This window comes from Channa argus, chromosome 10, assembly GCF_033026475.1.
Source record: "Channa argus isolate prfri chromosome 10, Channa argus male v1.0, whole genome shotgun sequence".
Classification (NCBI taxonomy): Eukaryota; Metazoa; Chordata; class Actinopteri; order Anabantiformes; family Channidae; genus Channa; species Channa argus.
In genome coordinates, this window is record NC_090206.1 from 7,653,035 (window position 1) to 7,680,935 (window position 27,901).

The 27,901-nt window shown below is 40.4% G+C and overlaps 2 protein-coding genes across 4 annotated transcripts; one reads left to right on the forward strand and one right to left on the reverse strand.

Annotated features, from left to right (window-relative positions):
* The first annotated feature begins 310 nt into the window (after positions 1-310).
* LOC137134499 (POU domain, class 3, transcription factor 4-like) lies at positions 311-2,698 on the forward strand. The gene has a single exon (XM_067519415.1). The coding sequence runs from the start codon at positions 421-423 to the stop codon at positions 1,507-1,509; it is 1,089 nt and encodes a 362-aa protein (XP_067375516.1). The 5' UTR covers positions 311-420; the 3' UTR covers positions 1,510-2,698.
* Positions 2,699-9,101: 6,403 nt separating this feature from the next.
* rps6kal (ribosomal protein S6 kinase a, like) lies at positions 9,102-27,399 on the reverse strand. 3 transcript variants are annotated; one of them, XM_067518733.1, is made up of 22 exons: positions 27,009-27,393; positions 24,432-24,491; positions 24,212-24,328; positions 24,046-24,127; positions 23,835-23,915; positions 22,558-22,637; positions 21,771-21,877; positions 21,326-21,363; positions 20,896-21,038; positions 20,706-20,776; positions 20,531-20,619; positions 20,224-20,288; positions 19,755-19,857; positions 19,457-19,581; positions 16,963-17,085; positions 14,279-14,368; positions 14,017-14,175; positions 13,770-13,931; positions 13,477-13,553; positions 12,603-12,720; positions 12,363-12,503; positions 9,102-10,275 (listed from the first exon to the last, which is right to left on the reverse strand). In XM_067518733.1, the coding sequence occupies exons 1-22, from the start codon at positions 27,033-27,035 to the stop codon at positions 10,150-10,152; spliced, it is 2,184 nt and encodes a 727-aa protein (XP_067374834.1). In that variant the 5' UTR covers positions 27,036-27,393; the 3' UTR covers positions 9,102-10,149. The 3 variants fall into 3 exon arrangements, with proteins under 3 accessions (XP_067374834.1, XP_067374836.1, XP_067374835.1); XM_067518734.1 differs by lacking the exon at positions 9,102-10,275 and adding an exon at positions 10,282-10,510 and having other exon boundaries at positions 27,009-27,399; XM_067518735.1 differs by lacking the exons at positions 24,046-24,127; positions 24,212-24,328; positions 24,432-24,491; positions 27,009-27,393 and having other exon boundaries at positions 21,771-21,887; positions 23,835-23,917.
* Positions 27,400-27,901: the final 502 nt, after the last annotated feature.

Below are 27,901 nucleotides of genomic sequence, written 5' to 3' on the forward strand. Positions count from 1 at the left end.
CTGGCACGTCTAACAAATGCCATTGCGCTTTAATCTCCTCCTTTGCACGCGCTCAAGGGTGACAGGAGCAGCAATAAACTCGTGCGTAAATCAGTTGGAAACTTTAATTAATAAACAGGAACTGCGCTCCACGCGCACATCGTTCCGCAGCCAGACCCACTGGGCCAACACACCTCCTCACTTCCGGTTCGACAGGCTGTAACCCTTTACTATCCGCATCTCTGCTTCCAGAGGCCGACGCTCGCGTATCTGCGCCGTCATTGGTGGAGACGCGTAGTCACTGCGTTTCCGTCGGTCTGTGAGTGGTGTTGCAAGCTGTCAGTCATTGCCAGGCTGCTGCCGAGACTCCAGAGAGGGGGAGATGTCAGAGGCTGAGCTGCTGCTTCCCTTCAGTAGAACTAGTGGGGTTCAGCAGCCAGCATGGCCACAGCTGCCTCCAGCCCCTATACTCTGCTCAGCTCCAGTCCCATGATCCACCCGGACAGCCAGGCCATGCAGCCTGCTAGTCCCTACAGAGGACACCAGAAACTCCTTCAGAGCGATTACCTGCAAAGCGTCCAGAGCAACGGACATCCCCTTGCGCACCAGTGGGCCAGCAGCTTGTCGGAGGGTAGTCCCTGGTCAGCCTCCATGGAGCAGCAGGACGTCAAACCAGGCCGAGAGGACCTGCAGCTCGGCATAATCCATCACCGCTCCCCGCACGTAGCGCATCACTCCCCTCATCACAACAACCATGGCAACCACCCAGGAGCCTGGGGAACTCCGGTGTCCCACAACTCCTCCATCACCAGCGGGCAGCAGATCAACATCTACTCCCAGACGGGCTTCACTGTCAACGGCATGCTGGACCACGGTGGGCTCACGCCTCCAACCAACCCGCAGGGCCAAGGCATGCACCCGGGCCTCAGGGACACACTCAGCCCCGAGCACAGCGACCTCGGCGGGCACCACTGCCACGACCACTCTGACGAGGAGACACCGACGTCGGACGAGCTGGAGCACTTTGCCAAGCAATTCAAACAGCGGAGGATCAAACTGGGCTTTACGCAGGCGGACGTGGGGTTGGCTCTGGGCACGCTGTACGGTAACGTCTTTTCGCAAACCACCATCTGCAGGTTCGAGGCTCTGCAGCTGAGCTTTAAAAACATGTGCAAACTAAAGCCGCTGCTAAACAAGTGGCTGGAGGAGGCAGACTCGTCCACAGGCAGCTCTAGCAGTATAGACAAGATAGCAGCTCAGGGGAGGAAGAGGAAGAAGAGGACGTCCATCGAGGTCAGCGTGAAGGGGGTTCTAGAGACGCACTTTCTCAAGTGTCCCAAACCCTCCGCGCAGGAGATCACCTCGCTGGCGGACTCGCTGCAGCTGGAGAAGGAGGTGGTGCGCGTGTGGTTCTGCAACCGGAGGCAGAAGGAGAAGCGCATGACGCCGCCAGGAGAGCCGCCGCCTCACGAGGGACCATATTCTCACAGCGGCAGCGCGGGGGACACCTCTTCGTGCCACGATCTCTGACCGGAGCACCGGGAGGAATCCCCCCCCGGCCCAGACTCTCGAGCGCGGGGACGCGCGGTGGCACCTTCCACCCGCCGCGGTCTGTCCCGGTACAGACTCTTCCGGATGCCTCCAGCACTGAAACCCGACAATAACAGTAACAGAGATACCTGTTCAGCCTTCGCCATTTTCTAGCTGTGATGAGGGCATTATGCTATATCAAAAGTCACATTTCAGATCACTTTTGGAGCCCGCCAAATTGTTTTCTACATCACGGATATAAATACAAAATGTGCCTATAATAACCTGCCAGCGCCTTTGGTTTGTGTCACCATTTCTCATCAGCTCAGTAATAATGATGGGATGGGACTGGTGTTGTTTTCATTTTTGTTTTTGTCTTTTTTGGGGGGCTTCTTCTCTCACACTTTCCTTCTGTTGTATGACAGATATTTGGTGTTTGGTGTCTGTGGACAAATAATAATGTCACTTTTCTTTAGGCCTATCGGTTTGTTGCAGCATCAGAGGCCGTTTACAGTAAACTTCGCTTCATTCGGGCTTATTCAGTGCTTTAGTTCTCAACATATTTACATTTACATTCCTTATTTTATAACATACTCGTAGCAGATCTGTAATTATTTTTCCATATGCGATTATAGGCCCTCGTTCCAGTTGTAGAGGTACTGCTACCAGTATAATAGCACTTGGGGGGGTTATTTTTGAAATTCCTCCCTTATGGCCTGTAGCTTCTTCATCCACAGACAGTTATTGCTATTTATAAATCCATGTAGTTGATTTCAATCATCTTCGACCATATAAACTGTGCGGTCTCTGAAACAGAGCCGAGAATAGAAAGAGGGGTTGACTGACGCTATACACCTGCCTATAATTTTATTGTACGTTCAGTATCGAAATTTTATAATCTTAAATACTCCTGTTATTTGGTTTATTTCCTAAGTATTTTTTCGAATACTGTACAGTTTTATATATTACCCTTTTGAAGTCATTAATTTAAACAAATGATCTTAGTTATTCATGCACTTAATTAGCAATGTAAAAAAAAAATATTTTCAGTAAGATTGAACTGTTTCGGCGGTTTTATTCCAAATTTCGATGACAGCTCAAGCAATTATTTATTTTCAGTATAAAGCTTGTATTATGTTTTGAAATAAACTATGTATGTTGTAATAAACAATTTCTTGCTACAACTGTTCACTGTCCAAAAAAAGAATATTGATTTAGAATTTAAAAAATGAAAATATTTATTATTATTATTATTATTATTATTATTATTATTATTATTATTATTATTATTATTATTAGACAGTTTGACAGCAACAGTTTAAACATTTTTGCAATTTCCAAGACGCTTTATGGAGCAGTGATATAACCTACTAGACTAATACCAATTGCATAAGAAAATATGGTCAACTTGAATATTTATACACACAAGTACAACTATGTTAAAGCAGTTCAACCTTCATTCGGCTTCAATGTCAGCTCGAAACGCTGTTACTAACAGCTGTAAAATAGCGAGTGGGACCTTGGCTGCAGGTCTGCAGGCTCTACGGATCACAGCAAACTGAGACACTTTCCCCAACAGTTCCACTGAAATGTTATTGTCCGGGCCCTCTGCCCTCCTCAATCAGACATGCGTGATTTATCGCCTGGGCCGCTGGGCCTGACAGCTAAACACAATGACACACACACACACACATACTCAGACACACACACACACACACAATCAGAAGCAGATGAATCTCATTTCAAAGACTACAGCTGCGTATAATTGGCCACGCAAAGGCAAAATATAACTATATTCTTTAAAAAAAAAATCAAAATGCCTAAAAATAATTTAGGCATGGTTTGGAAATAAGTAGGCCTATAGATGCAGTGCTGCTTAAATGATTAAAAAACAGAGCTGGAGAGGGAGAGTGAAGGAGGGCGAAGAGCGGAGAAGAGGAGAGGCGGAAGGGTGCTAGGCCTTGCCTTGAAATGGAGAGCCTGACTGGAATACTAATGTGTCTGAATTTATGCATCTCCTCAGTCTGCAGCCCGGAGAGGGGGTTGGGGGAGACACAGAGAGAGAGTGAGAGAGAGGGAGAGGGAGAAAAGGGTGTGAGGGTGGAGGTGAAACAGGCTGGTTATGTATAAGAAAAGTAAAACCATGGCTGATTGATTCCATCCATCTATTTTAGTTCTAAATAATCCCTTATTTCTGGGGAGAAAAAAATGACCCTGAATGGAAGAGGAGCAGCCCGCAGCCGAGCAAACAAGCAGAGCGAGCCAAGGTCCAAAGCAGTACTGCAGAATACTTGAGCTTCTTCCACCTCTGTCAGAGTGGAGCTCCAGCACACAAACCTTTACTAGCACCATCCAAATATGTCTTAGTAACTGATACCTGACATTAACACATGAAGACGTGAGACAAATATAATAATTCAAAGATGAAAGCATATTTCAGAGGTATTACATGATACACACAATGAACATTAGTTTCTCGGAAGGCTCAAAGTTGGTTCACTTGGTTTTGCACTAAGTCTCTCTAAATCAGACCCTCAACATCATCAGACTGGGCCAATAGAAAAGTAGTGAGTTGTTGCAGTTTGGAGGATAAGCAGCAGTTATTTACAGGTGGGGGATGATAGTCACACTTTTTAAAAGAAAATGATTCCATATCATCTCAAACTTTCTGTTCCCTTTTAATCTGTATCATGTTACAATATGCTGATATTAGTTAAGAATTCAAATCACCAAATTGTTCTAAATAAATTGTTTTCCAACTCTTTTATTAACGGTGTTATTTTTTGTTCTAAAGCTTCATAGAAATAAATCTGAATGTCAGTGAAATGAAAAAAAAAAACCTAAACCACAGTAACTTTGAAGCAGGGAACTAGGAAAAAAGTTTATAAAGAGCCGATATAGTGGTTGCAGGAGAACAGACATAGTAGGTGGTCATGGAGGGGACATTCAACATCACATTTCTCTTTAATTAGTTAGAGGGGAAAGCACAGGGGCTGTATTCTTGTTTCTGTATGGAAAACACAGACATAACAAGAACAGCAACCCACAAAAGAGAGGAGTCTGGGAACATGGGAATAATGAACATTAGCTGCTGGTCGGCCGCATGGACGTTTGACTTTTGGACCTCAACGATTCTGCCTCTTCCACCACTTTAATTGTATAAAGTGATCCTCGCTACATTACTCTTCATCTTCCACTGACTCTCACTCACAGATTGAGTTTGAGCCATAGACTGTATTTTGTAAGGTATTGTTTCACCTCTTCCGTCAGCCAACTGTGGGGCCAATTCTTGTCTTTACACTGGTAGTTCCCAAATACTGTAATACGAATATAAAGTTTTTGCCTTGTTACCTTTTAGAACAAAACCACATATAGCCCATAATTATTTAAAGGTCACACAAAAAAGGTTGTTTTTAAGGGCAGAAACACAAACAATTCAATTATTCACAAGAAAAGACGTATCAAATAAGCAAAAAGCGAAAGCAATTGCACAACCACTCTCCCTTGTGTGGGTCCAGACTCTGTCTTGCTAAATATGCAAACAGTAAAGGTGACACACCTTTAGGTAAAACCTAACTTTTAAATAGCTGAAAATAGAAGAAAATGTGAAATAACCATAACTGCAGAAATATTTATTCAAAATGTGAATGAGTGAAAGTGGAAAACATAGAGAATTTTTGTTTTTGAATATAATTCATGAAAATGAAAAAAGTAATGTTATCTGTTACTTTAAATGTGTGTTATTTTTGTGTTAGTATCGTTACATTTTGTAAACTCATTTAATTCATAATCACAAAATAAAATGACAAAATATGTATTGATGCAATGAAACTCCATTATAAAACTAAACTAGTTTTTTTGGTTGGCTTTAGATAAAAAAACAGCTAACACCAAAGATCTGCATAATGGGGGTCAGACTCACCGAACATCTTGTTAAAGTGTATCAGCATTAAAACAGAACAGACTTCCATGAGGCAAAAGCCTCCAAGCAGTGACACCCGATGGTTAACACACAATTGATTTTTGCTTGTGTGCCCAAAAAGAATAAGCGAGGTTAGAATTAGCTTTGGACTGACAGACTTTTAGTGTTTCACACCACAAATGGGATTTTTTAAATTGTATAAACACTTTGTTTGGATATTGTACTTCACACAGCGATTTGTCAAACGGTGAATTTGAGCTCATGGCGTAGTTGTCCACTTAAAAATACAGGCAGCCTTGCAGCCCATCTCACCTCCTGCTTCTGCAGGGCACTGACATGGCTTTAAAATAAATGTGACCAAACTCGGGAACTTATCAGTGCACTGTTGATGAGGATAGCGTTTTAGATGACAGGCGACTTTCTGATCTTATTGTTCCTCTCTGCTGAGACTGTGGCATTCATGTCTTTGCAATTACTTTGACAATTAAAACCTTATTAACGTTGTGCAGTGTGATAGCTCCATTAAGCAACATTGGAAGACGGGGTGACATCCACAGTGTTTTATTTTGAGGCTAACTGCAAACTTTGATGCGATGACATGGCTGTGCACATGCAATTAAAGGGTGGGTTTACAGTTTTTTATGTGCATCTTAAAAAAAGAGTCAGATGCCCATAGGAACTCTGAAATATGTTTAACTTGCTGTAATCAGTCCTCCTGTTTTAAATTCAGTATTTTTAATGTTTTTAAAAATGTCTTTGAGGTCGTACCCAACTGTTAAATTGAGTTGATCTTTTGAGAACATTTTTAGCATAAAATTAAAGCCTGTCTTGTAAATTGAGACCAGGTGTTTGTGCAAGCGGAGAAAATGACCAGCATAAACGTATTGCAATGGGGTGACGCATAGCAGCTGTAGTACATATATAACACAGTTATGTTTCTGTTGCTTTGTTGTAATAAGACACTTGACGTGTATTATGTGTCAAATTGGTGAACCAAACCACCTCAACACACTTTTGGGGTGCTGAGGGATGACATCTTTTTGTAGGCCATCCTGGACGTTCACATCTTTTTGGTTCCTTTGACAAAAAGTCAATGGGACTTTTCCAATGGCAGATGGATATTTGCAGAAAATCAGCTCAAAAGAAGTCACTGGCAGCTTAGATGCAACTGCCAGAGGTAAAACTCTGTTCTTAGGCTATAAATGAACTACACTCCAGTTGCACAGCTTAAACATCACGAGCACTTAGCTCACACTTAACTCTTTTACAGAAGCCTGTACTCTTATAGTGACCTGCTACAGCTAGTTATGAACTCAATGAGGCTGTAGGAAAAATTAGTGATGATCAAGTCTCCATGTTTCACATGATGTTTAATGTTCCTGACCACCTTCCTAGGCCCATTTAGTGATGTAAAAGCTCTAAATAGTGCGATTACTTCCTTGTTTTTCCCTCAATCCTGTTGAGCTAAAGTGACAAAAAGAATGAATTAAAAAAAGCTGCAACCTTGGAAGACATTCAATATAATGTGACTAATTTGGAAATTCAATTCCAAATTTTGGTCCCCATCACTTTCATGGGAAGCATCACTTGGATGGAGCTGTTTATGAACCAGAGGAGTGGTTACAGCAAGACCTGTGTCACTGTTCACATGGGCACCTGAGTGTTGTTTTAACACACACACTAGATAAATGTGAAACTGGCCTTTGAGAGGTCTTACTGTGAAATCTATAGAGCTAAGTAGCAGGCTCTGTGTTTAGGGAGGAGTTTCCTTCATACTTTGCAAGCATGTCTATTAAACACACACACACACACCCGAGAGACAGAATAGAAGGGAGAATGGCCTGTTTAGGGTGCCGAGGAAGTAAATCACTGTGTCTGATATCTTCATCTGAGACAGAGGGCTGATCACCGCTCGTCCTGCTTGTTCCACATTAACTCATTATCACACACACTCACTCCATTAATTCGCTTGCTTTTATTAGCAGCAAGAGTGGATACACACACACACACACACACACATAAACACAGCCAACCGATGACAACCACTGCCTCTACCTCATCTGACAGCTAATGGCTTCATTAGGAGCAGCGTGTTAATTGGCTGACTTTGGGGAGATGCTCGTTAATGAGGATAAATAGATTCACACCTGAGCAAGGCGCTACACAGCCACAGCAGCACTGTGGGACCTCAGGATGACGAGCAAATGTGGATTGAAAATATGACTGCAACATTTTATTTCACAAGTCAATGTGACAGACCTCTGTCCCATTCGACTCCCTCCTAGCCTGCACACTGTTGTGTTTTCCTTGCCAGTCAGCCTTATTAGCTGAGTGGTTGATTAGCACCAGGAGGCCAAAACAAAGAGCAGTATGTCAAAGCAATTAGCCCCACTGTTTACCTCTCAGCTTCCAGTCTGACTGCAAAATGCATCTAATCCAGGAGAGGGAGTGTGAGGACACGAAGTCAGCTCAGAGAGTTGTAGAAAAAGGACAGCAGCTGGTCCATAGACCAGAGTGTGTGTTTGTGTTGTTCTGTGTGTAAATTGATGGGAAGCGTCCTAGTGCCTCAATCCATCTGCTTTCCCTATAGATCCCTGAGCTCTGCTGTCTGGTCATGACACCTCTGACACACACATACATACCATCTTTACACACCAGTGGTGAGGGGAGCTTATAGTCTCAGGGGAGCAAGCTTGCTTGGGGTGGGTGGGGGTGGGATTGGACAGACAAAATAGATGCTGGCCAGACTGATCATTTACATAAGGGTAGGGTACAAACCTTACAGAGCCACTGATGGATGCTGTGGATTCAAAAACATGCATGTAACTTCACAGTCTGGACAGTTCTACCACCTAGTGGTGGCAAAAACTCTTTGCATGTCATTTCGGTTTATAAGGGGAGGAAACAAAGAGAAAAGAAGAATCCCTGCTTCTCCCAAATTATCAAATGGAGCAATTAAAAGAGCTTGGGCTTAAAACTGCACTCTTCTTGTTGTTAAATGTTTCTACTGGTAAAATGAAACGGATCAGTGTTGTTCATAGTGACAAACCATACAGATTATTATCTGCATTCCCTCACAACTTCTTTCAACTTTTTTTTGTGTCTTTCAGCTCATTGTTTGAGCTCACTGTCACAGCCCACATCAGCTTGGTTTCCAACAGCAGAAGGCAGTCATTTTGATAAAAAAAAAAAAATTAATAATCCATAAACACTTCTGGGCAAAAAGTGGATAGACACTGGTCGTACTTAGGCAGTGAATAACATGGACCAGTTGGCCACTAAGGAGCCAAAATGTCCCTTCAGAAACTAGCAGAAAGCTTAACAAAGCTAGTAGGACTAACTGTACCTTTTTCAATTGATGACAGTATTTTATGCAACTGCATGCAAACACACAAAATAACCACTGACACATAAGATGATTATGTGTCAGTGTTGGGTTTACATGGTGTTGCATTTCTTCGTTACTGCAGCGGATTTCTTTCATCCCGCAACCAATACAAGTTAATATGACACTGAAATTTAAAAATAATCTGTAGGGCATCTTACAAGTGTCCTCAACCTACATAATCTACTAGCTTGAGGTGCAGTTAGCATCTTACCTTTTGTTATGAGCGAGAGAAGTCTGCAGTCCATTTTTGTGACAGAACAAATCAGCTAAGACCTCAGCGAGTGAATGTCAATAATGATCTTTAATGTCAATATATACAGAACTTGAAAGAAAAATAGAATCTTAAAAATCAAATGAAATAAATACAATATCATACAATTTCCACAATGTCTTTTTGAAGAGATATCCATGGAAATTTCTCAAATTCAGCCTCTCTGGTTCGACGGCGTGCGTTCCGTCCCCCCCAGAGAAATCCCCACAGCTCCCCCACATGCTCTTCATCTTCATTATCCTCATTATTATTATTATTATTATTATTATTATTATATAGAATTAGAATTTCTATTACAATGCTGTTTCAGCTTTGTTCTTTTTTCCCAACTGCAGCTTATTTTGCCTTCTTTTGATACATTGTTAGCATCACAAAGTAACAGGAGTCAGACTGTGAATTTTAAAGGGAAAAGAAATACAGACTGTGTCCAGACATGCATTTATGTTTCTAAAAGTGCTGGAAGATGATATCTTTCATCATATCTTTTTTGTTTTTTAAGGAAAGAATCATAAATGCCCCTCAGTCAAGATCATCATGCCAGCACTCTCACACATAAACCATATAACATTTTGAAAAAAGAAGTTAAGAGAGCAAAAGCAAACAAGGTAAGGGGAAAGAACTGAGGAGGATGCCAGAGCACAGATGAAGAGCAGTGAGGGGGGGGGCACAATCTACCAAAGCAGCTTAAAATCAGCCAATCACAGTGAAGGAGAACATCAGCTGGTGAGCCTCTTCCTTAGACAAGGAAGAAAGAATGAAAGGTGAGGAGGGCAAGTGCATATGAAAGCTGTGGAAATAAACAGATATGTGAGTTTTCCCTCTTCCTCTTCAGCTGACTTCTTCACAATGCAGCCTCGTCCAGTGTGAGTGTAAGGAGAGTGTGAGTGCATATGTTGGGTGTGTCAAATAAATAGATTTAAAAAAGGGGAACAGTGGATCTGACTGGCCAGGACTTCGGTCTGTTTGTGCATGTGTATAGGTGTTTGCGTTTGAGAGTCTGACTGAGGATGAGGTCAAAACTGGAGGGCAAGCATTGTGTGTGTGTGCGGGTGTGTGTGTCTACATGTCCGTTGAGGTGAGTTTCTTCATGCTGCGTCTCTGGGCTAAACTGGAAGCTGCCACAGGCTCCAACACCGGCTGACTGGTCTTCTGGCTCAGTGCTGAATAGGTGGCAGCCATCGCTCCCTGGAAAACAGCAAAATGGTCACTTGGTTGCAATGTTTTATAACTGATATGAACAATTTCTTGGTGCCTGTCATAATGAAATGTCGTATGAAAAAAAAATTCTGTAACTGTATATATTTCCACATGGATTTAGAAAACAAAAGCAGCCTAATACTTTCCCATAAGGTCTCAATATTTCACTGTTGCTCCAGAATGAACTTCAGTGAGTTCGGAAGCTTAACATTTTGCAGCAAAACTAGGGATATTAAAGTAATAAGAAGAGAGAAGCATTGAGAATGTTTAGGGTATTTCCACTTGATTCCACAAAACAAGGTTATAAAAGTAGTAGCACTATTTAATGAATACCAGTATTATATAACATAGCAATGTAAATCATATGAACTGTTAGATAAAGATCAACCATTAAGTTTATAAAGCTAATAAAGTATATTGCTATTTACTCTCACTAAACATTTAGTTATTAAACCTTTTGGACAACATGTTCATCAAAAAATGTATTACACAAGAATTATATGAAAAAACAAAACAACAGCCATCAACCCCAACCCTATCTACAGATAAATCAGAAAGAAAGAATCAGGAGGCATAATTTAGAAATTACAAAACAGAAGCATGATTACAGCCCAACACAGGGTAATAGGTAGGGGAGGAGTTTTAGTTCTAAAAAACACACAGTGGGACTTATAAAATGCCTAAAACAATCCTCAATCAAAATCTGATTGGTAATGAGACACGCTGACTGAAAGAAAGACCAAGACTCAAATGAAAAATATAATTCCTGATGGCAGTGGTGCCAAGCTGGGTACGTCGATTTAAATCATTTTTTTTACACTCTGAATCACATTTGAGGGAGAGAGAAGAACAAGAATAGTTCACCGACAGCAGTGGGTTTTATGACTAAGCAGGATGACAAGTGTACAGTCATCAACACAAAAATTTAGAATAAAGAGTAGAAAATCAATCAGCATTAACTGTAATGCTTCTTCTACAACATCTTGTAGTTCTAGACAAGTATAACTGTAAAAAATCTTCCTCTCTAAACAGTGAGTAACACTTTTCCAAGAAAGCCATCAGTATGACAGTGAGTTTGCCTTGTCTCTTATCTGTTGCATTACATGAACGAACACCAGTAATCAGAGGTCTGTGATGGTAGCAAAGGGCGTGTTTCCATTGCATTTTCTGATAATGCCTGATGTTTAGTTGGTAAATAAAGAACTGAGCTGCAATGCTATCATTGAAAAGTTGGTCTTTGTTTCTACCCTCAATTAATCAGAGGCTTTCTGTTGTATATTGCCCTACTAGATCACAGACACAGATTGCTGTGCATGAAGATGTGATGTGTCTCTGATTTGGTGTAGAGCACAGGAGTTTGCTCAGGGACAGCTTAGGGAGTTTGAGCACTTGGTAAGGACACTGCCCACACACTCCCTCTGTAGAGGGTCTAAGAACAGCTGACCGTGATAAATGTCCAGGACATGATGGAGACACTCAGGCACCTCAGTGTTGAGTGAGTGCTTGGAGATCTCTTAGACCAATAAAGAAAACAGAGCAAAGGACAATTTGGCTGCTGTGTTCGTGCCGTTTTACGGTGATCTCTCATGATTTATTTATTTTTTTTGCTTTTTCAATTAAAATGAGAGGGAGTGTGAGGAAACTTCATTACTGGGACATTTTGACCAGTTAGGTCATAAAAATTAGGTTGGAATGAAAATAAAATTAATTAACCACTGTTCACTAAAAAGTGAACAAGGAACAACAATGTATTTGTGTAAAAATTTAAAAAAATGCTATTATCTACTTACCTTTACAAATACTACCTTATGATCATTGGATTTAATGAAACATTTGACCAACAACAATTTGTGGTCAGCTAAAATGGGCAAATCTAGTATACTCAATCTGGCTTAAGTGACAGAGCAGATTAGATGTGTATGAAGTGCCATAGATTAAAATCATGCAAAAGAGACTGGAACATCATCCATTGGGCCAACATATGCACGGAGGTTCTACTGGCCTTTAAATTCTACTACTTAGTAGCAAGAGGTCTAGTGCATTTTTCTTTGTTAGTGAGCAGAAATGATGCGCACCTTGACAAGGTGTGGTGCATCATGGCGTGTGAGCTGGAAGTGTGGTAGTGCATCTCTGCAGGTGATCCAGGAATGCTTTAAAACCTGCTCTGCTGTGTATCGCTGGTGAGGGTCAACATGGAGCATATGGGACAGTAGGTCCTGGAACAGAAAGGAAAGTGAGAAAATAAAAAGTGCAGAGTTTAAACTGACCAGTAGTAAAATGCTGGCTTTAGACACACAATTTAGAAGTGTTGTTACCTTCGAGCTCTCTGATACAGTATCCCAGTTGCCACCTGTCAAAGAGAACTTTCCAGAACCTATTCGGCGAAGAATTTCTTCTGGTGTGTCATTTGGCCCATTAGCAAATGGTGTGTACCTAATGGGTAAAAGGCAGATGTTAGGAATGCACATAATCTTATTACAAAGTGAAATGGTACCATCTAGCCAGTAATGTGCCTAGTAGCACCAACAGCATAAACAGAACTAGTGACAACAGTACTTCTGTACTTTACTGTGTATATCACCAACCCCTATTTTGTGCTCCATCTTGGCAAAGTGTCATAATGGTTAAGAAATCTGTCTACTCTAAGCCCCAATAACCAAGCTTTTGGTGTGATTTCTCTGCCCCTATTGTTGCAGAATGAAATTCAGTTTCACCCAGTCCATACAAGCAAACTCTTCAGCACAATTATCCCACGATGGTGGAACGAGCTACCAAACTCTGCACGCTCAGCAAACTCACTCCAAATATTCAAAAAACTGAACTCGTCCGCTTCTTCCTATGCACTTAATAGTTTAATGTCATTGTAGACTAACAATAGTAGTAGTCCTAGGTTTCTCTAACAATCTTCACTGATGTAATGTTCAAGCTAAGCACAAACAAAACCCAGTAACAACAAAAGTTATGTCTTGATGTAAATGTGTGTGCGCACGCTAGTAATCCACACACACACACACACACACACACACACACACACACACACACACACACACACACACACACACACACACACACCTGAGGTGCCAGTTGCCTAATTAGACGTCAGTGTACTATCGAAATGATTTTGAAGCAGTTATGTTAAAGGACAAATATTACATATTGGGACTTTAATTTACTTCTTGTTTATCTTACCCTGCCAGCATGGTATACAGTAGAACTCCAAGACTCCATATGTCACAGGCTGCATCATACCCTTGTCGCATTAGTACCTATACACACACACAAGAAAGGAAGTTACATTATTCGAGACTCATACTATAATATGAATGAAACTAAATAATGGTTTATATGCCACTGTTTGTTCTCTGTCCATTTTAATTTCCTTTCTACCTTTATATCCTTTCACAATTTTCTACATTGTCTTGTTTACGTGCCACATTAAGTATCTGTTTTTTTACTAGTCTTCACAGTTCTTGCACTCTTACCTCAGGTGCCACAAAGTTAGCTGTGTAACAGGGGGTGAGGAGTAGGCCGTTGCCTCCTCGAAGCTGCTTTGCGAAGCCAAAGTCACAGATCCTGATCGAGTCAGGATTTCCCGAGTCGTCCATATACAGGATGTTACTGGGCTTCAGGTCTCGATGTACCACCTGTGGAGAGAGAAAAACATTAGGTAAAGAGATATAACAATAAATGAACTAAATTTCACCTATTTTTGTATTCGTGTTTTCTTACCCCTTGGCGGTGGAGGTAGTCAACAGTTTTTGTAATAGTGTAGAGCACAGCACTGGCCTCTCTCTCAGAGAAAAACTTCTGCCTGAGGATCTTATCCAGCAGTTCCCCTCCCTTCATCAGCTCCGTCACCAGGTATACATACTTGCCTTCATCATACACCTAACACCACACACACAGAGACACAAAGACATCCAGTCAGTATACTGACAAACTCTTGAAAACGGCAAGGTCTGTAAAAAGCTTAGACAAAAATTTTACTGACATCTTTCAGAGTGATGATGTTCGGATGCTGTCCATACCGCATCAAAATTTCAATCTCTTCAGAGGGATCCCTCTTACTTTTGTCTATAATCTGATATGGGGGGGGATATCATAATTAGTATCATAATTAGTATCAAATAACAGACATTACACATTAGGTAAAAAAAATCTAAAGTGTCTCAGATATTTAATACATCAAAGCCCTGCCCAAACAAAGGCTTTAGAATCTCCTGCAATACAGCAAGATGTTAAAGCTGTGCTGCCCTCTGCTGGTGTACCTGCATCATTAACTACATTCAAAACAATGAATAGCCTGGTGGCTTTAATGTGGTTATGCTATGTGGTAGCTATGGAGCCCCACACATAGCAAGCTGTGATGAATTTGTGTGTTCTGACACCTGTCGATCATGGCCAGCATTACATTTTGCTCATGCTATCATATGATGTTTGGGTTGTGACGGATCAGTTTAGTTTTCAGCAGTTTTACTTGGGCTTGGTCAGCTTTGCACACTATTGGCAATATCTTAACCAGCTTCATGAGGTAGTCATACACTTGGGAAGAAACAAAAAACTAGCTAACAAAAAAACCCCAAATAACAACAGTTCATCATCCCTTGAAGACACAAAGGTCAATCCTCTAGAACAATACAAGAACCCCCAAAGTCTCTCAATCTGCTTTAAAAATAATAAAAAAGGTTAAACACTATGACGAAAGTGGTTCTCGTATAGACTGGACCAGAAGTAAAGTAAGGCCACCTTACCTCAATTAAGCTTCACATATGCAATCAATGTCAGAAATCAACCAATTTATGTCATCTCAGATTAGAACCAAAAAGTAGCTGTAGCTCAGGAGGAAGAACACATTGTGCCACTAAACACAGAGTCAGTGATTCATCCCCAGTCCACATGTAAAAGTGTCCTTGAGGAAAAAACTAAACCCAAGATTGCACCTGTATGTGCGTATGTCCCTCACTTGTAAGTTTGGGGTAAAAGCATCTGCTAAAAAGGTAAATGTAACCAATGCTTCCCAGATTTTAGGCAGTAGAACAAGCTCTTGTCCAACTATCAACTGTTCTAAGAACTGCTGCAAAGAAACCATTTCTGATAAAGACCAATAAGAAAAACAGAACCTCTTGAACCAATACACATCAAGAGCAGACATTGGAATCAGTAATTTTGTGTGATCAGTCTGAATAAAACATTTTTGGTTCCCACTGTCATGTCTTAGTGAGATGCAAAGAAGGTGATGGTAACTGCATGCGTGGTTCTCACTGTGAAGTATGGTGGAGGAGGATGTGATGGTGTGAGGACTTCGCTGGTGACACTGTCTGATTATTCAGAAATCGAGGGACACTTAATCAAGATGGCTATCACAACAATCTGTAGCGGTACACAGTCCTTTTCTCCCCACCCAACAGAACAATAAGTAAAAACATGTGTATAGGCTGAGTACGGGTTATTTGATCAAGAAAGCTGATCAGGATAACTGGATAACTAGCTGGATAATATTGTTGACAAGTTCAAATGTTTCTGGATCTGTTGCTTTTTACAAGCTTGTGATGAGCTTGTTGTCCCAGCAGCAGATCCACAATCTCAAACCTACTCAGGTCATGTCATTTCTACACAAGCGAACCACTGAAATCACGGTGATGTTAAAGAGATGCGCTTTTATAAAGTGATACAACAGTATGGGTGTCAAAATAAATTCCTAACAGCCTGATGGCAGTCACCAAAAAAAGTTATTAAGATAAAAATCAACCATTAATAGGCCTATGTGTGCCTCCATTCACAGAACCTCCATTATGAAGGCTAGAAACCAGGCTCAGGGTGGATGGCCATCTTCTTCAACCAGTTAGGGGTAAGTCTATGATAAGCCCACTTGTTAAATGCTATTAACCTCTCTACTCCTTTAGGTACCAAATCAAAATTGTGCCAAGAGCCTCAAAAGGCCAGTTCTTAGTCACACCATGGTGCTTGAGGAATTACATCCAAATAGCGCTGGGTGCTTGGACCCCGGAAACTTGCAAGTTACAAGTCTAGTTTGATCTTGGATTTGTTAAGCTGTTCCAAAACATGAAACCATTCCATGGGACTACATTAAGTCCACTGGCTGGATTCCACTTCAAGAGTGTGCAAAGCTGTTATCAAAGCACAAGGTAGAAATTCAAACACAATATAAAAACTTCTTACAATGTAACAAAATTACAATTATAACAATTGAAAGTGATGGCTTTTTTAAAGAACAATTCTCTGTATGCTAAAAACGTGGACACCTGGATGTCAAATCGGTTCTAAATGGACCTCAGGACAATTCGTCTATATGAAGAAGACAATTTTGCACAACACTCTAGAAAAACTGATCTCAATGTAAAATAAAATTGGGAAATAAGTTGGAATATCTGTTCAAGATTGTGAGGAACTGGGATTCATAACAATATACTGTATACATACAGAATAAAAAAAAAATGTATCTCTGTTTTTGTTGTAGTTTAATATTATTAATTCTGGTTGTGTTAGAATTTTCTTTTCTTCATGAGTTTCAAATGGTTAATTCAGGATTGTTGTAGAGTTATGCTTCATCAGTACAAAATGTTTGGATTCATTTTATTTTAACTGTACAAAACACTTAGGCTGTCAGACAAATTTTCTTTAAAAAGGAACTGCTATGTTTTTGCATCTGGTTACCTTCACCGCATAGTCCATGGTAGAGACTCGGTGTACACAGCGTTTACAAATGGAGTACGAGCCAACTCCAATGTCTTCCTGTAATTCGTACAGATCAGAGAACTTGGCTGAGCCCCCATGCATCTGGAAAGGAGAGGAAAGACATGCTACATTACATCCTGTAACATAAATGCTTCACATTTAAATAGCTTGTGTACTTCATGAGCCATCATTTTCATGTGGTTAGCGTGTTGTATGTTATATCTTCCATATTCTAAGTTTTCACAAACAGTGGAAATCCTGTGGTAATGTTGCTTTACATTCAGCAGTCAAACTGTCTTTGCACAGATCTACTGGCAGTGCTGCGTCTCTGTTCCCTATTCAAACACGGCATAAGTGCTTAAAACTGTAAAACATGCATGTGTGAAACTTAACATGTATTTTGGTCTGCAATAAATGTTTATGGAAAATATTGTGTGCAGTGAATAACATTTTGCACAACATATTTTTTTGCCTACATTTCTTAAGTTGTGCCAACAATTATGATTGAAATGTACCATCCAAAATCTGACTACGTTTGAGGTGTTACAAGACAGACACAGATAAATAGACAGAATGGGAGATGTAAGGTAATGGCAGAAATCTAACAAGGTGATCAAGATGAATTAGTCACTATTGGCGGTAAATAAATCAAGTTACTACAAAGAAAATAACACTTGCTATATTATCCTTGCTGAACACTGTTCTTCGTAGTAATCACAAAATGTGTGATTCTCCCCATCATCTAGTATATTTTGTCGTCATTTACACTCTCCACCAAAAGTATTGGAAGAACAGCAGTAAGGAAAACACCACCAGTTGATGACAGAAACATACTTTTGTTTTTTGCTGCAGGCTGAAAACATTTGGGTTTGAACCCACCCATTTTTTATGTGAGCAAAAGTAGTAGTGTGATTGAGTGTTGTGTTGTTGCCTAGGTGTCTCCTATGACAATTATATTCCAAACAATAAATAGCACTAAATGTCAACTCTCAGTTTCAGAGTTGGCTTTAACCTTTTCAGACTGCATTTATGGTTAAGAGTTGTAACCAACATGAAAACCAGAGAGCTGTGTGAGAAATACAAGCAATTGTGAAGCTGAGAGAAGAAAGAAAATCAATTAGAGCCATTGCACAAACATTGGTCATAGACGTCGAACGGGACCAAACCAAGGAAAACAACGGCAGTTGACGACAGAAACATTGTGAGAGCTGTAAAGAAAGCCCTTCAAACAACCGTTAGTGACATCAGCAACAACCTCCGGAGGCCAGGAATGAAAGTATACAATCTACTGTTTGCAGAAGAACAAAAGTACAGAGGCTACACCAGAAGATGCAAACCACTCATTAGCAAGAATAGGAAGGCTAGGCTGAATTTTGCCAAAACGCACAGAGATGAGCCTCATAAATTCTGGGTTTTATGGACTGATGAGACAAAGATTAACCTTTACCAAAGCAATCAAAAGGCTAAAGTTTGGAGAAAGAAAGGATCTGCTCATGATCCTAAACAGCCAAGGTCATCTGTGAAACTCAGGGGAGATAATGTCATGGCTTGGGCTTGCACGGCTTCTTCTGGGACGAGCTTATTACTCTTCATTTATGACGTAACAAATGATGGCAGCAGCAAAATGAACTCAGAAGTCAAAGAACCATTTTGTCTGCCAATTTAAAGAAAGCTGAAACCCAAATGATTAGGAGATCCTTCATCATGCACCAAGATAATGACCCAAAACACACTGCCAAAACAACAAAAGGAGTTCATCGGGGGCAAGAAGTCGAATGTTGTAGACTGATCAAATCATCTCCAGACTTAAAATCTTTAGAACATGCATTTTACCTGCTAAAGAGGAGACTGAAGAGAGTAACCTCCCAAAACAAACAACAACTGAAAGAGGCTGCGATGAAAGCCTGGAAAAGCATCACAAAAAAAAAAAAAAAAAGCAAAAGTTTGGTAAGGTCAGCAGGTCATAGGCTTGATGCAGTTATTGCAAGCAAACGGTTTGCAACTAAATATTAAGTCTTATTCACTTTTATCTATTAAGTTCCAATACTTTTGCCCACATGGAAAATGAGTGGTCTCAAACAAAAGGTGCCATCTTCTAAGTTGTGCATCAGATCCAGATGTACTGTAAATACCTGGAAACCAAAGCTGAAATGATCATGTCTTGTCCTATATTAATTTGTTTATGTCAAGCCCAAATGTTTTCAGTCTACAGCAAAAATAAAAAGGAATTGACCTAATAGTTTTAGAGGAAAGTGTAGAAGGGGCCAGAGAATTTGGCGGTAGAAAATTTTTAAAACAGCTAAATTGACCAGGGTGCAGTGCACCTTTAAATTGATTCATTTAATTATATTGTTGTAATAATAGTTCAGTCATAGGGAGAGCTGTACTAAGTTGGCAGTAATCTGCAATATTTACCCTGTGCTATCTGTGATCGAGGGCATAATCAAAGTAGAGATGATGTGTGTCAGTTCACCTGAACTATAGGGATTATACTGAGCATTGGGGAGCTCTTGTTCTCATCCATCGGGGTTGGAGCAACAAAACTGAAGCCTTTAAAAAGCTGGTGGGCATTTGCACTGGGTGGGATACCTGGGGAGTCTAAATATACAAAATACAATTCATAATATAGACAGATGAGCATACACACACACACTAAATTTAACGTTTGTATCAGATCAGTTTCGATGGCTGCAGGAGTAGCAGTTGTTTTAGGCTGAAAAGCATGCAAAGTATTTTTGCGTGTGTGAGTGTGCACACGTGTGTAAATTTACCTTTAGGCGTTTTAGCGGTGAACTCTGGGTCAAAACAGAATGTATCATCTGGTTTACCTGCTGCAGGCTTGAAAGGGGGCTGTAGCTCTCTCCTGAACAGTTTCTGAAAAAAGTGCAGGTACACACATGCAGAAAACACACATACGAGTTAGAAATCCAATCATACCACAGGCTGTTTGGACAGTCTAAACATATGTGGAAGAGAAGCCAAGACCCCTCCCAGATTAACCCCCTTCAATCCCTCTAACAGCTCAGTCCAGCCAATAGCATCCTGCTGGCTCTTAAACATTCATGCAGGGCTATTAGCGCACACACAGTAAGAGCTGGCCCTCTGCCCAGACGTGCACACACACACAAACATAGATGCTGTGGCCAACCGTTTGTTAGGTGTGAATCCACAACAGAAGCTGAGAGAGTTATGTGTGTGTATGTGTGGGTCCGTACGAAATGAGAGTGTGTCTGTTCTCACATTCCAGTCGATGGTGGAAAAGAAAGCGTGGCGTTTGATCTCCTCCACTCCATCAGGTCCAGCCCCTAAAGACACAGATCACTAGGTTCAGTTAACCTGGCACACCAGTTTTCATTGTTTTCAGGAGATCAACACACTCTCGCATTTTTCTCTCAGTGCTTTTCAGCATGTGATTCAAGCAGATGCCAAAATGTTTAAAAAGCTCAAGCTAAGCGAGTGGTGCAATGTGAGGATCAACACACCTCATTTTGTTTTACTCCAACAGGTCTACACATAAACACACACAATCAGCTCTAATGAAACTTACCTAGTCTGTTAGCAGGGTTACGTTTAAACAGCATTCTCAGCAAACTCTGGGCTTCCAAACTTAGAAACTGGGGCATTCCCAACTTAGCTCTGAAGGAATGAAAAGAGCAAGTAAATAATATCAGTAACGGCAATCCCCACTTCCGCTATATATTAAAAGACACCTGATGACTCACTTGAGAATCATGTTCATGGTCTCATTGCGATCTTTCCCTTGAAATGGCAAAGTCCCAGTTAGCATCTCAAACTGCAAACACGCAAACGAACAGAAGCTGTATTTTCTACATTTTGCAGTTGGGTTCATATAAATGTCAAAGCCAAAAAAAGATGAGCCAGTCTGTGTGGGTTTGTGTGAAGCTTGTTTACCATCAGTACTCCCAGCGACCACCAGTCTGCACTCTGTGTGTGTCCTCTCCTGTTGACCACCTCAGGGGCCATATACTCCACAGTACCACAGAAGGAATAAGCCTTCTTATCAGCATCTACTGACTCTTTACTCAAGCCAAAGTCTGCACAAAGCAGAAATGAGAATAACATCAAATTGTTAAGATACTGGATATAATTGGTATAATTTTCAGTGTTATAATTGCTTTAAGTGCTGGCAAATATGACAAAAAAACTGAAGTCAGCGTATAGATATGAAAGAACGTGGTATACTTAATTTAATGTAAAATGTAGGACAGTTAAATTACAGGCTGGTAACTTGATTTGACAATCCAATTATTCTTTGCTGTCCAACACAAAGTCAAATATGACGTGTGTGATACAGTAATTTAGCATTAAGTCAAAAATAAACCTGTTAACTTTATGTGTCCACCTTCATCAAGTAAGATGCTGAAAGACAAAGAGAACAAGATGATAAGTTTCAACACAGAAATTAACTTTAAACAATTTTTTTACAACTCTGGACTCTACTACAGTCACACGTTTAACTTGATGCTTACGTTTTTAACTGAACAGGCAATGCATTTATATTTTTGTGTAAATTTAATTTTGGAGTTTTGATGTTTTAAATTTATGGTTTAGAGTAATTTATTCAAAGCCACAATAGACACATATTGGGTCATGCAACTGTGTGCCCTGCACCTTTAGTAATTTGGCAAACGGGGGTAGAAGGATAGGGCATAAAAGTTTAATTCATTCTCTATGTAATTTCTGTCCGGGCACAGTGTTTCTCCTTTGCTGTGATATTAGGTTACAGAGTCAACTCAAAAGGTGAAGATGAGGTTTTGGATTCATACTTCTCTGGCTTAAGGTCTCTGTAAACTATGCCCAGGGTGTGCAGGTGGTCAAGGGCCAGGCCCAGCTCTGCAAGGTAGAATTTCACATCTTCCTCTGTAAACATAACCTGATAAGAACTGGACAAATTTACTCTCTGAACTCAGAAGAAGAGAGAAATACAGCAGCAAAGTAAAAGACTTCAATATTAAGCTTCAGTAACTACAAATAGACAAAACAAGAGTATTATTATTGTCACAACATCAACATTTCAGATAGGATACACAACTCAGCAATCTGTTGATTTGACATTGCCAGCAGCTATGCTTTGGTTCTGAGGCATGCTTTCAACACAAGGTCTATCTAGAGAACAATCACACATTGTCTGAGTTCCCTCAAAGCAATTCTGCTTCTAACTGACAAGCAATAGATGACCTAAAGCAAATAAAAAGGTTCCAAAAAAAGCACTAGTGCTTTCTTATGAAATTCAAGTCACAAATTGAATAACAATTACAGAGGAAATAGGAGATAAGTGACTTAGCAGTAGTTATGCTTTTAGTAAAATACAAAAACACTCATGTTCACATGCTTACTAAATTCACACAATTTTTAGCTGTCATTTTTTAAAAGATCATTATGACATATGTAGCTTTTTCCTCAAAATATTTTTAAACTCTGTCACCAAAAGACCATTCAACTCTGAATTAAAATGATTGCTGTACTTTATTTCAATACATACTAAAATTAAGAGACAGGAAACTGGCCCAAATAGGTATTAAGTATAACAAGAAATACAAAACATCAGTTTACCTCTTTGGATAAGCGAGTGAATACATCCCCTCCCCTGAGAAAGTCCAGTATTAAATACAGTTTACCTTCTGTCTGAAAGGCTGGGGAAACCAAAGAAATAATAATAATTATCTTACATGTGTTTCATGAGGGAACTTGTAAACAATTTAACTCACTTAAATTAGCAACTGCTTCATAAAATTAAAAAAAATTTCACTGATATGATATAATCATGAAATTAACTTTTTTATCAATTGTATGTCTGTAAAAAAAATAAATAAATAAAAAAGTATTTTATAAGTACACTATATTGCCAAAAGTATTTGCTCACCTGCCTTTAGACCCAAATGAACTTTAGTGACATCCCATTCTTAATCCATAGGGTTTAATATAACGTCGGCCCACCCTTTGCAGCTATAACAGCTTCAACTCTTCTGGGAAGGCTTTCCACGAGGTTTAGGAGTGTGTTTATGAAATACATAATACACAGTGCTCGCAGTCTTCACTCTAATTCATCCCAAAGGTGTTCTATCGGGTTGACGTCAGGACTCTGTGCAGGCCCGTCAAGTTCTTCCACACCAAACTCACTCATCCATGTCTTTATGGACCTTGCTTTGTGCACCTGAATTCATTTATTTGGATGGGTGACCAAATACTTTTGGCAATATAGTGTATATACAAGTATACATAAGTAGACATACTTGTATTTGTATAAATGATACTTGCAGGAGCAAAATGCTGTTCAATAAATGAATTAAAAGCTAAGAAGTAATGTTTCAAGATTCAACTCCAATCTATTACACCAGACTTACTGTATTAAAAAGAAACACTTTTTCTGCATGCCTTGCTAATAAAATACTTTAAGACTTCGAGATTAAGGTATGATTATTTGAAAAAGGTAGTTACAAACCCAACAAGTTCAGACATTTCCTAGTCCAGCAGTGAAATTGTCGGCACATGGTATTTATCTACATTTATCTATATTTACAGGTTTGGAATCAGTCAGGTCACATTTAATGACCAAATAGTCAATCCCTCCAGGAATTTCCAAATTTGCGATCGCAACGGTTATTTCAACCAATCCACAATGAATTCTGTGTGACCTGGCAATTCAAACCATTATACAAACATTGCAACATAGCTTACAATATTTTAGAAAAGCTGTCAAAAAAAAGGATTTGAGAAATCCTGGAGGGACTGACATAATGTCGGAATTTAAATCATCATCTGAGTCAATATACTTATCTTAACCATGATGGTTTGACCTGATTATAATGTGTATAATACTTTTCTCTTACCGTAGTGCAATTTCACTATGAAGGGATGATTGACTTCCACTAAAATGTCTCTTTCCATCTTAGTGCGAACTCTGTCCCTGACTAATACAAAAAAAAAAAAAAACACGGAGATACAGCATGAGAGAGAAATACATCACTCGGGATAGAAAGAGGGGCGATAGGCACGACAGTGTTTTGTATAGATGTAAATATACACAAAACCTTGCTTTACCTTTCAAAGATGCCTTTTTTAAAACTTTCATTGCATATAATTGACCAGCATCTGGTCCCAAGATCTTTCTGACAAGAAACACCTGAGAAAGAAGAGAATTTTAGAGACATATAGATGCTTACATATTGTGATCTAAATATCTGATTTGTCCAATTTATTTCGTCACCTTGCCAAAAGAGCCCTGCCCGAGAACTTTGAGCAGTTCAAACTGAGATGGATCAGCTTTCTCACAGCCCTCTTTTACATGATGGGTGATAGGAATCTCCTTATATGTCCCATCATCCTGCACAAACAGCATCAGTATGAAACATAAGGTTGCAGATATGCAATTTTACATGGACACAAACACACACATGCTTCAAGACCTCGAGCCCCTCATTACTTACACAGTGTGAGAAAGACTCTCCCTCCTCCATGGGCTCGTCCATGATCTGATGTCCATTGATCTGCAGCCAGACCAAGAAATTTCAACAGAACAGTCAGCAACACTAAACACTTTCACAAAGCTTGTTCATCCTTGTTTTCAGCTGAGCAGGACTATGACTACAGCTCCAGCACGCCCACATGTATGATGGAACATTCAACAGATGAAATCGATGAGTCACATGCAATAACAATGCTTTTCAAATGTTTTGCACTTCTCCATCTGATGCTCTGCTTGGTGTCAAACAGTATGGAGTCCATACTCTAAGCCTGTCCAGCTGTCCAGCTCTCATCCTGTCCCTATAAAAGCCCCTCATTATTAGCATTCTAGCTTAATCCCCAGTCAGGGCAAAAACAACATGTCTGACTGGCTCGGAGAGGCTGATGTTTGCTAGGGCTGTTGTCAGCATTCAGCCTCCTAACAACAAACTACTGTAGGTTCTGATTCTTTTCCAACTTCTAGCTGGTGGTGGCCACAAGAGGCTGCATTTAAATAACTGCAGATATGCATGCTTTGCTCACCTCAGAGTTACATTTAAGAGCCTGTTTAAGTCCATCTCTTCATTACTTAAATAGCCATACACAGCGCTGATAGTATCAGCAAAGGAATGCAATATCTGAGCATCTGCAAGTTAATTAGACATTAATCATCCTGCTCTAACATTAACCAGGTCTGCATATTTCAGTTTGGTGCTGAGGCTCAGCCTCCATGATGTATTCAGTCCAGTGTGTTTGTGTGTTGAATTCCATCAACCCTCTGAAGAGGGGGGATGAGTCATAGCGCTACGCAAACCCACTCAGTGGGTGGAGCCACCAACATACACTCACGTACATCCACAGAACAGAGGCCAGCAAAACCAGTAGATGTGCATGCTGTGTTTTATGTATTCTAAGGCCATCAAGATGTGCACTTTAAAACAAGACATGAAAGAGAAAAATGGCCAAAAGCGAGCCCTAGTGCATCTGTAAAGTGTAACATCCAGGCTAGCCAAAGCCAGGGCAGTGCTTGTGTCATAATTCACACATACATTTTCACTCCCACCTTTGCTTTGGCTCATCAGGGCTTGTGACAGAGTGCAGCCTACACTTGCAGCGCAACCAGGCGAGCCTTTTTCAGCCATTTATAAAAGATGTCTTACTGCCGTACACAATATCATTTTTGCAGTATACTGATACTGGCATGAAAGGCTTTGATTAAAAAAAAAACCATCTTCAAAGTCAAAAACTGTTACAGATTGGATTAAGCAGCCAACATCACCACTAGTCCACTTTAAGTAGCTAAGCTTGATGTTTACTTCTGTGCTTCTGCTAACTTAGCAGCTTTCACACATGCAGCATTCAGTAAACAGAATCTTAAAGTGGTTATTTGTGGAAAGGGATAACAAAGCTATTGAAAAATAATTGCATTTATATTATGACAGTTAAAATTAGTCTAGATAACCATGCCAGGCAAATATACTGCTCTGATAGACAAGAATATTATGTCTTGTGACCAAATTCTCACCCACTATCACAGTGTGGCCCAACTAAGAATGGACTAGGTCAAAAGTGAATATTGCAATAGATTTCTGTTGGTTTGACACAAAATCACAGCAGTCAGACAGCCACATTGGGCTGTAGGTGGTGAACACTGAGAAGAATCCCAGAGATGGGGAGGTTTAGGATGACGGCTTTGCTTGGCTGCACTTTAAAACACATCTCTTTGTTTCCATGCAAAAGCAAACAGAACGTTGCTGAGATTGTCACAGGACAGCATTTCGTCAAATGTTTAAAAGGGTTTACAGGTTTGGGTTAGACAATAGTTAATACTAAAATATAATAAAATGTTACGTTATATGTTACTCTTGAGTGTAGGCAGTGGTAAATTTTACTCATTTTTCTTTGAACACTCTCGGCTTTATAAATGTATAACTTGATTACAGTCATTAACAGCATCACTAGCTCACTTGTGTTGCTGACAAGCCATCCCTCTGTTGTGGAAAGTCTGAGCAAATTTAGCCTAAACATACTAAAACTTTTGACTAACTTAGTTTTGTTGAAATACTTCATTGTGTTGTTAAAGTAACAGAAAAACGCGTTACCAGCTCTTCATTAACTGGCCGGTGGAGGTTGAACAAAAACTTAACTCCAAGTTTCGAACCTGCGAGCTGTCAGCTAAAACGCTAACTACATGCTAATGCTACACAAGCTAAGCTAGCCATAAAGCAAACTCCTCCTGAGAAGTGTAAATAACAACAAAATCCAAAAGGAGGTCAGGAGTCATTTGCTAAAGAGCCCATCCTCTGTGCGGAACAACAAGCTGCAGTGAAAGCCCGGACGGACGGTAAATAAACTAACAGAGCCGGGCAATGCAACAAAAATAAACATTTAACCAGCTGTTAGCATTAGCTAGCTGTTAGCATGCATCACGGTGCTATGGAGGTCGTGACGCGAATTTAAGCTCTGCCCAGCCTCGCAGGACAAGCTAACTTAATGGGACAGCACAAACGAGGAACAATGTTGGCCTAATTAATACGCAGAACACGCATGTATCAACTCACCTCACTACTAACGCTGTTTACCTCCATCTTGTGCCAGGATTCCTCTTTAAGTCTAAGGCATCGTAGTCCACCTAGACCCCCGCTCCACGTTGCATGTCTTCCCCTCTGTGGAAGCCCGGCTGTTCTGCTTTGATGATCAGACGCAAGCTGTATGGTTGCGGACCGGTATCAGGATGGGATCGAGGGGTCGGTGCGGGGAATATCTGATGTTGGTAACTGGACCATACACTCGCCGAGAGCACCGTTATCCTGCCATAGATGCGAATATGGCGGCTACTGTGGTACCTGATCGTCAGTGAATGAGAGTTTATTGACGTATTTATGACGCAATTCAGTTAAGGATTTCCCCCGTCTAAACCAAAGCGGCGGATCTTGAGATAGAGAGGAGGGAGTGAGGAGGAGGACGTGGTAGCGCGGAGGACTTGATGCTGTATGACCTGCTGTGAGTGACATACATGCATCCGGGTGATGGCACATTTGCTGAATTAGTCACAGCCATTGTAAAAGACAAGGAGTTAAATTTATGTTTGACGCAGGATAAAATTAGAGAGCTGAACAGAGCAGTGGCGCTTAGGGGTGAGCCACAAATCTAAGTCTCTGATCTTAAGGGTGTAAGTTGAATGTTTTAAAGCCACTGTTTCATAAGCCTGTCCATCCCTAGTCCAAGTGGAAATAAGAGGCTTAAAGCTCATCCACTTTCTCTCCCAGCTCTATGCAGTCTTTGTGAAGTAAGGCAATGGGCAGACACAGTGTCTGCATTTGTTTTTGCTAGGTCACAACTTCTACACTGCACGATTACAACTTAGTACATAAAACCTAGTATTGATTTTCTGTGCCATTAACAATCAGCGTTTCTTGGTTCAAAATACTGTAGGTTAAAAATGGATCTTTGA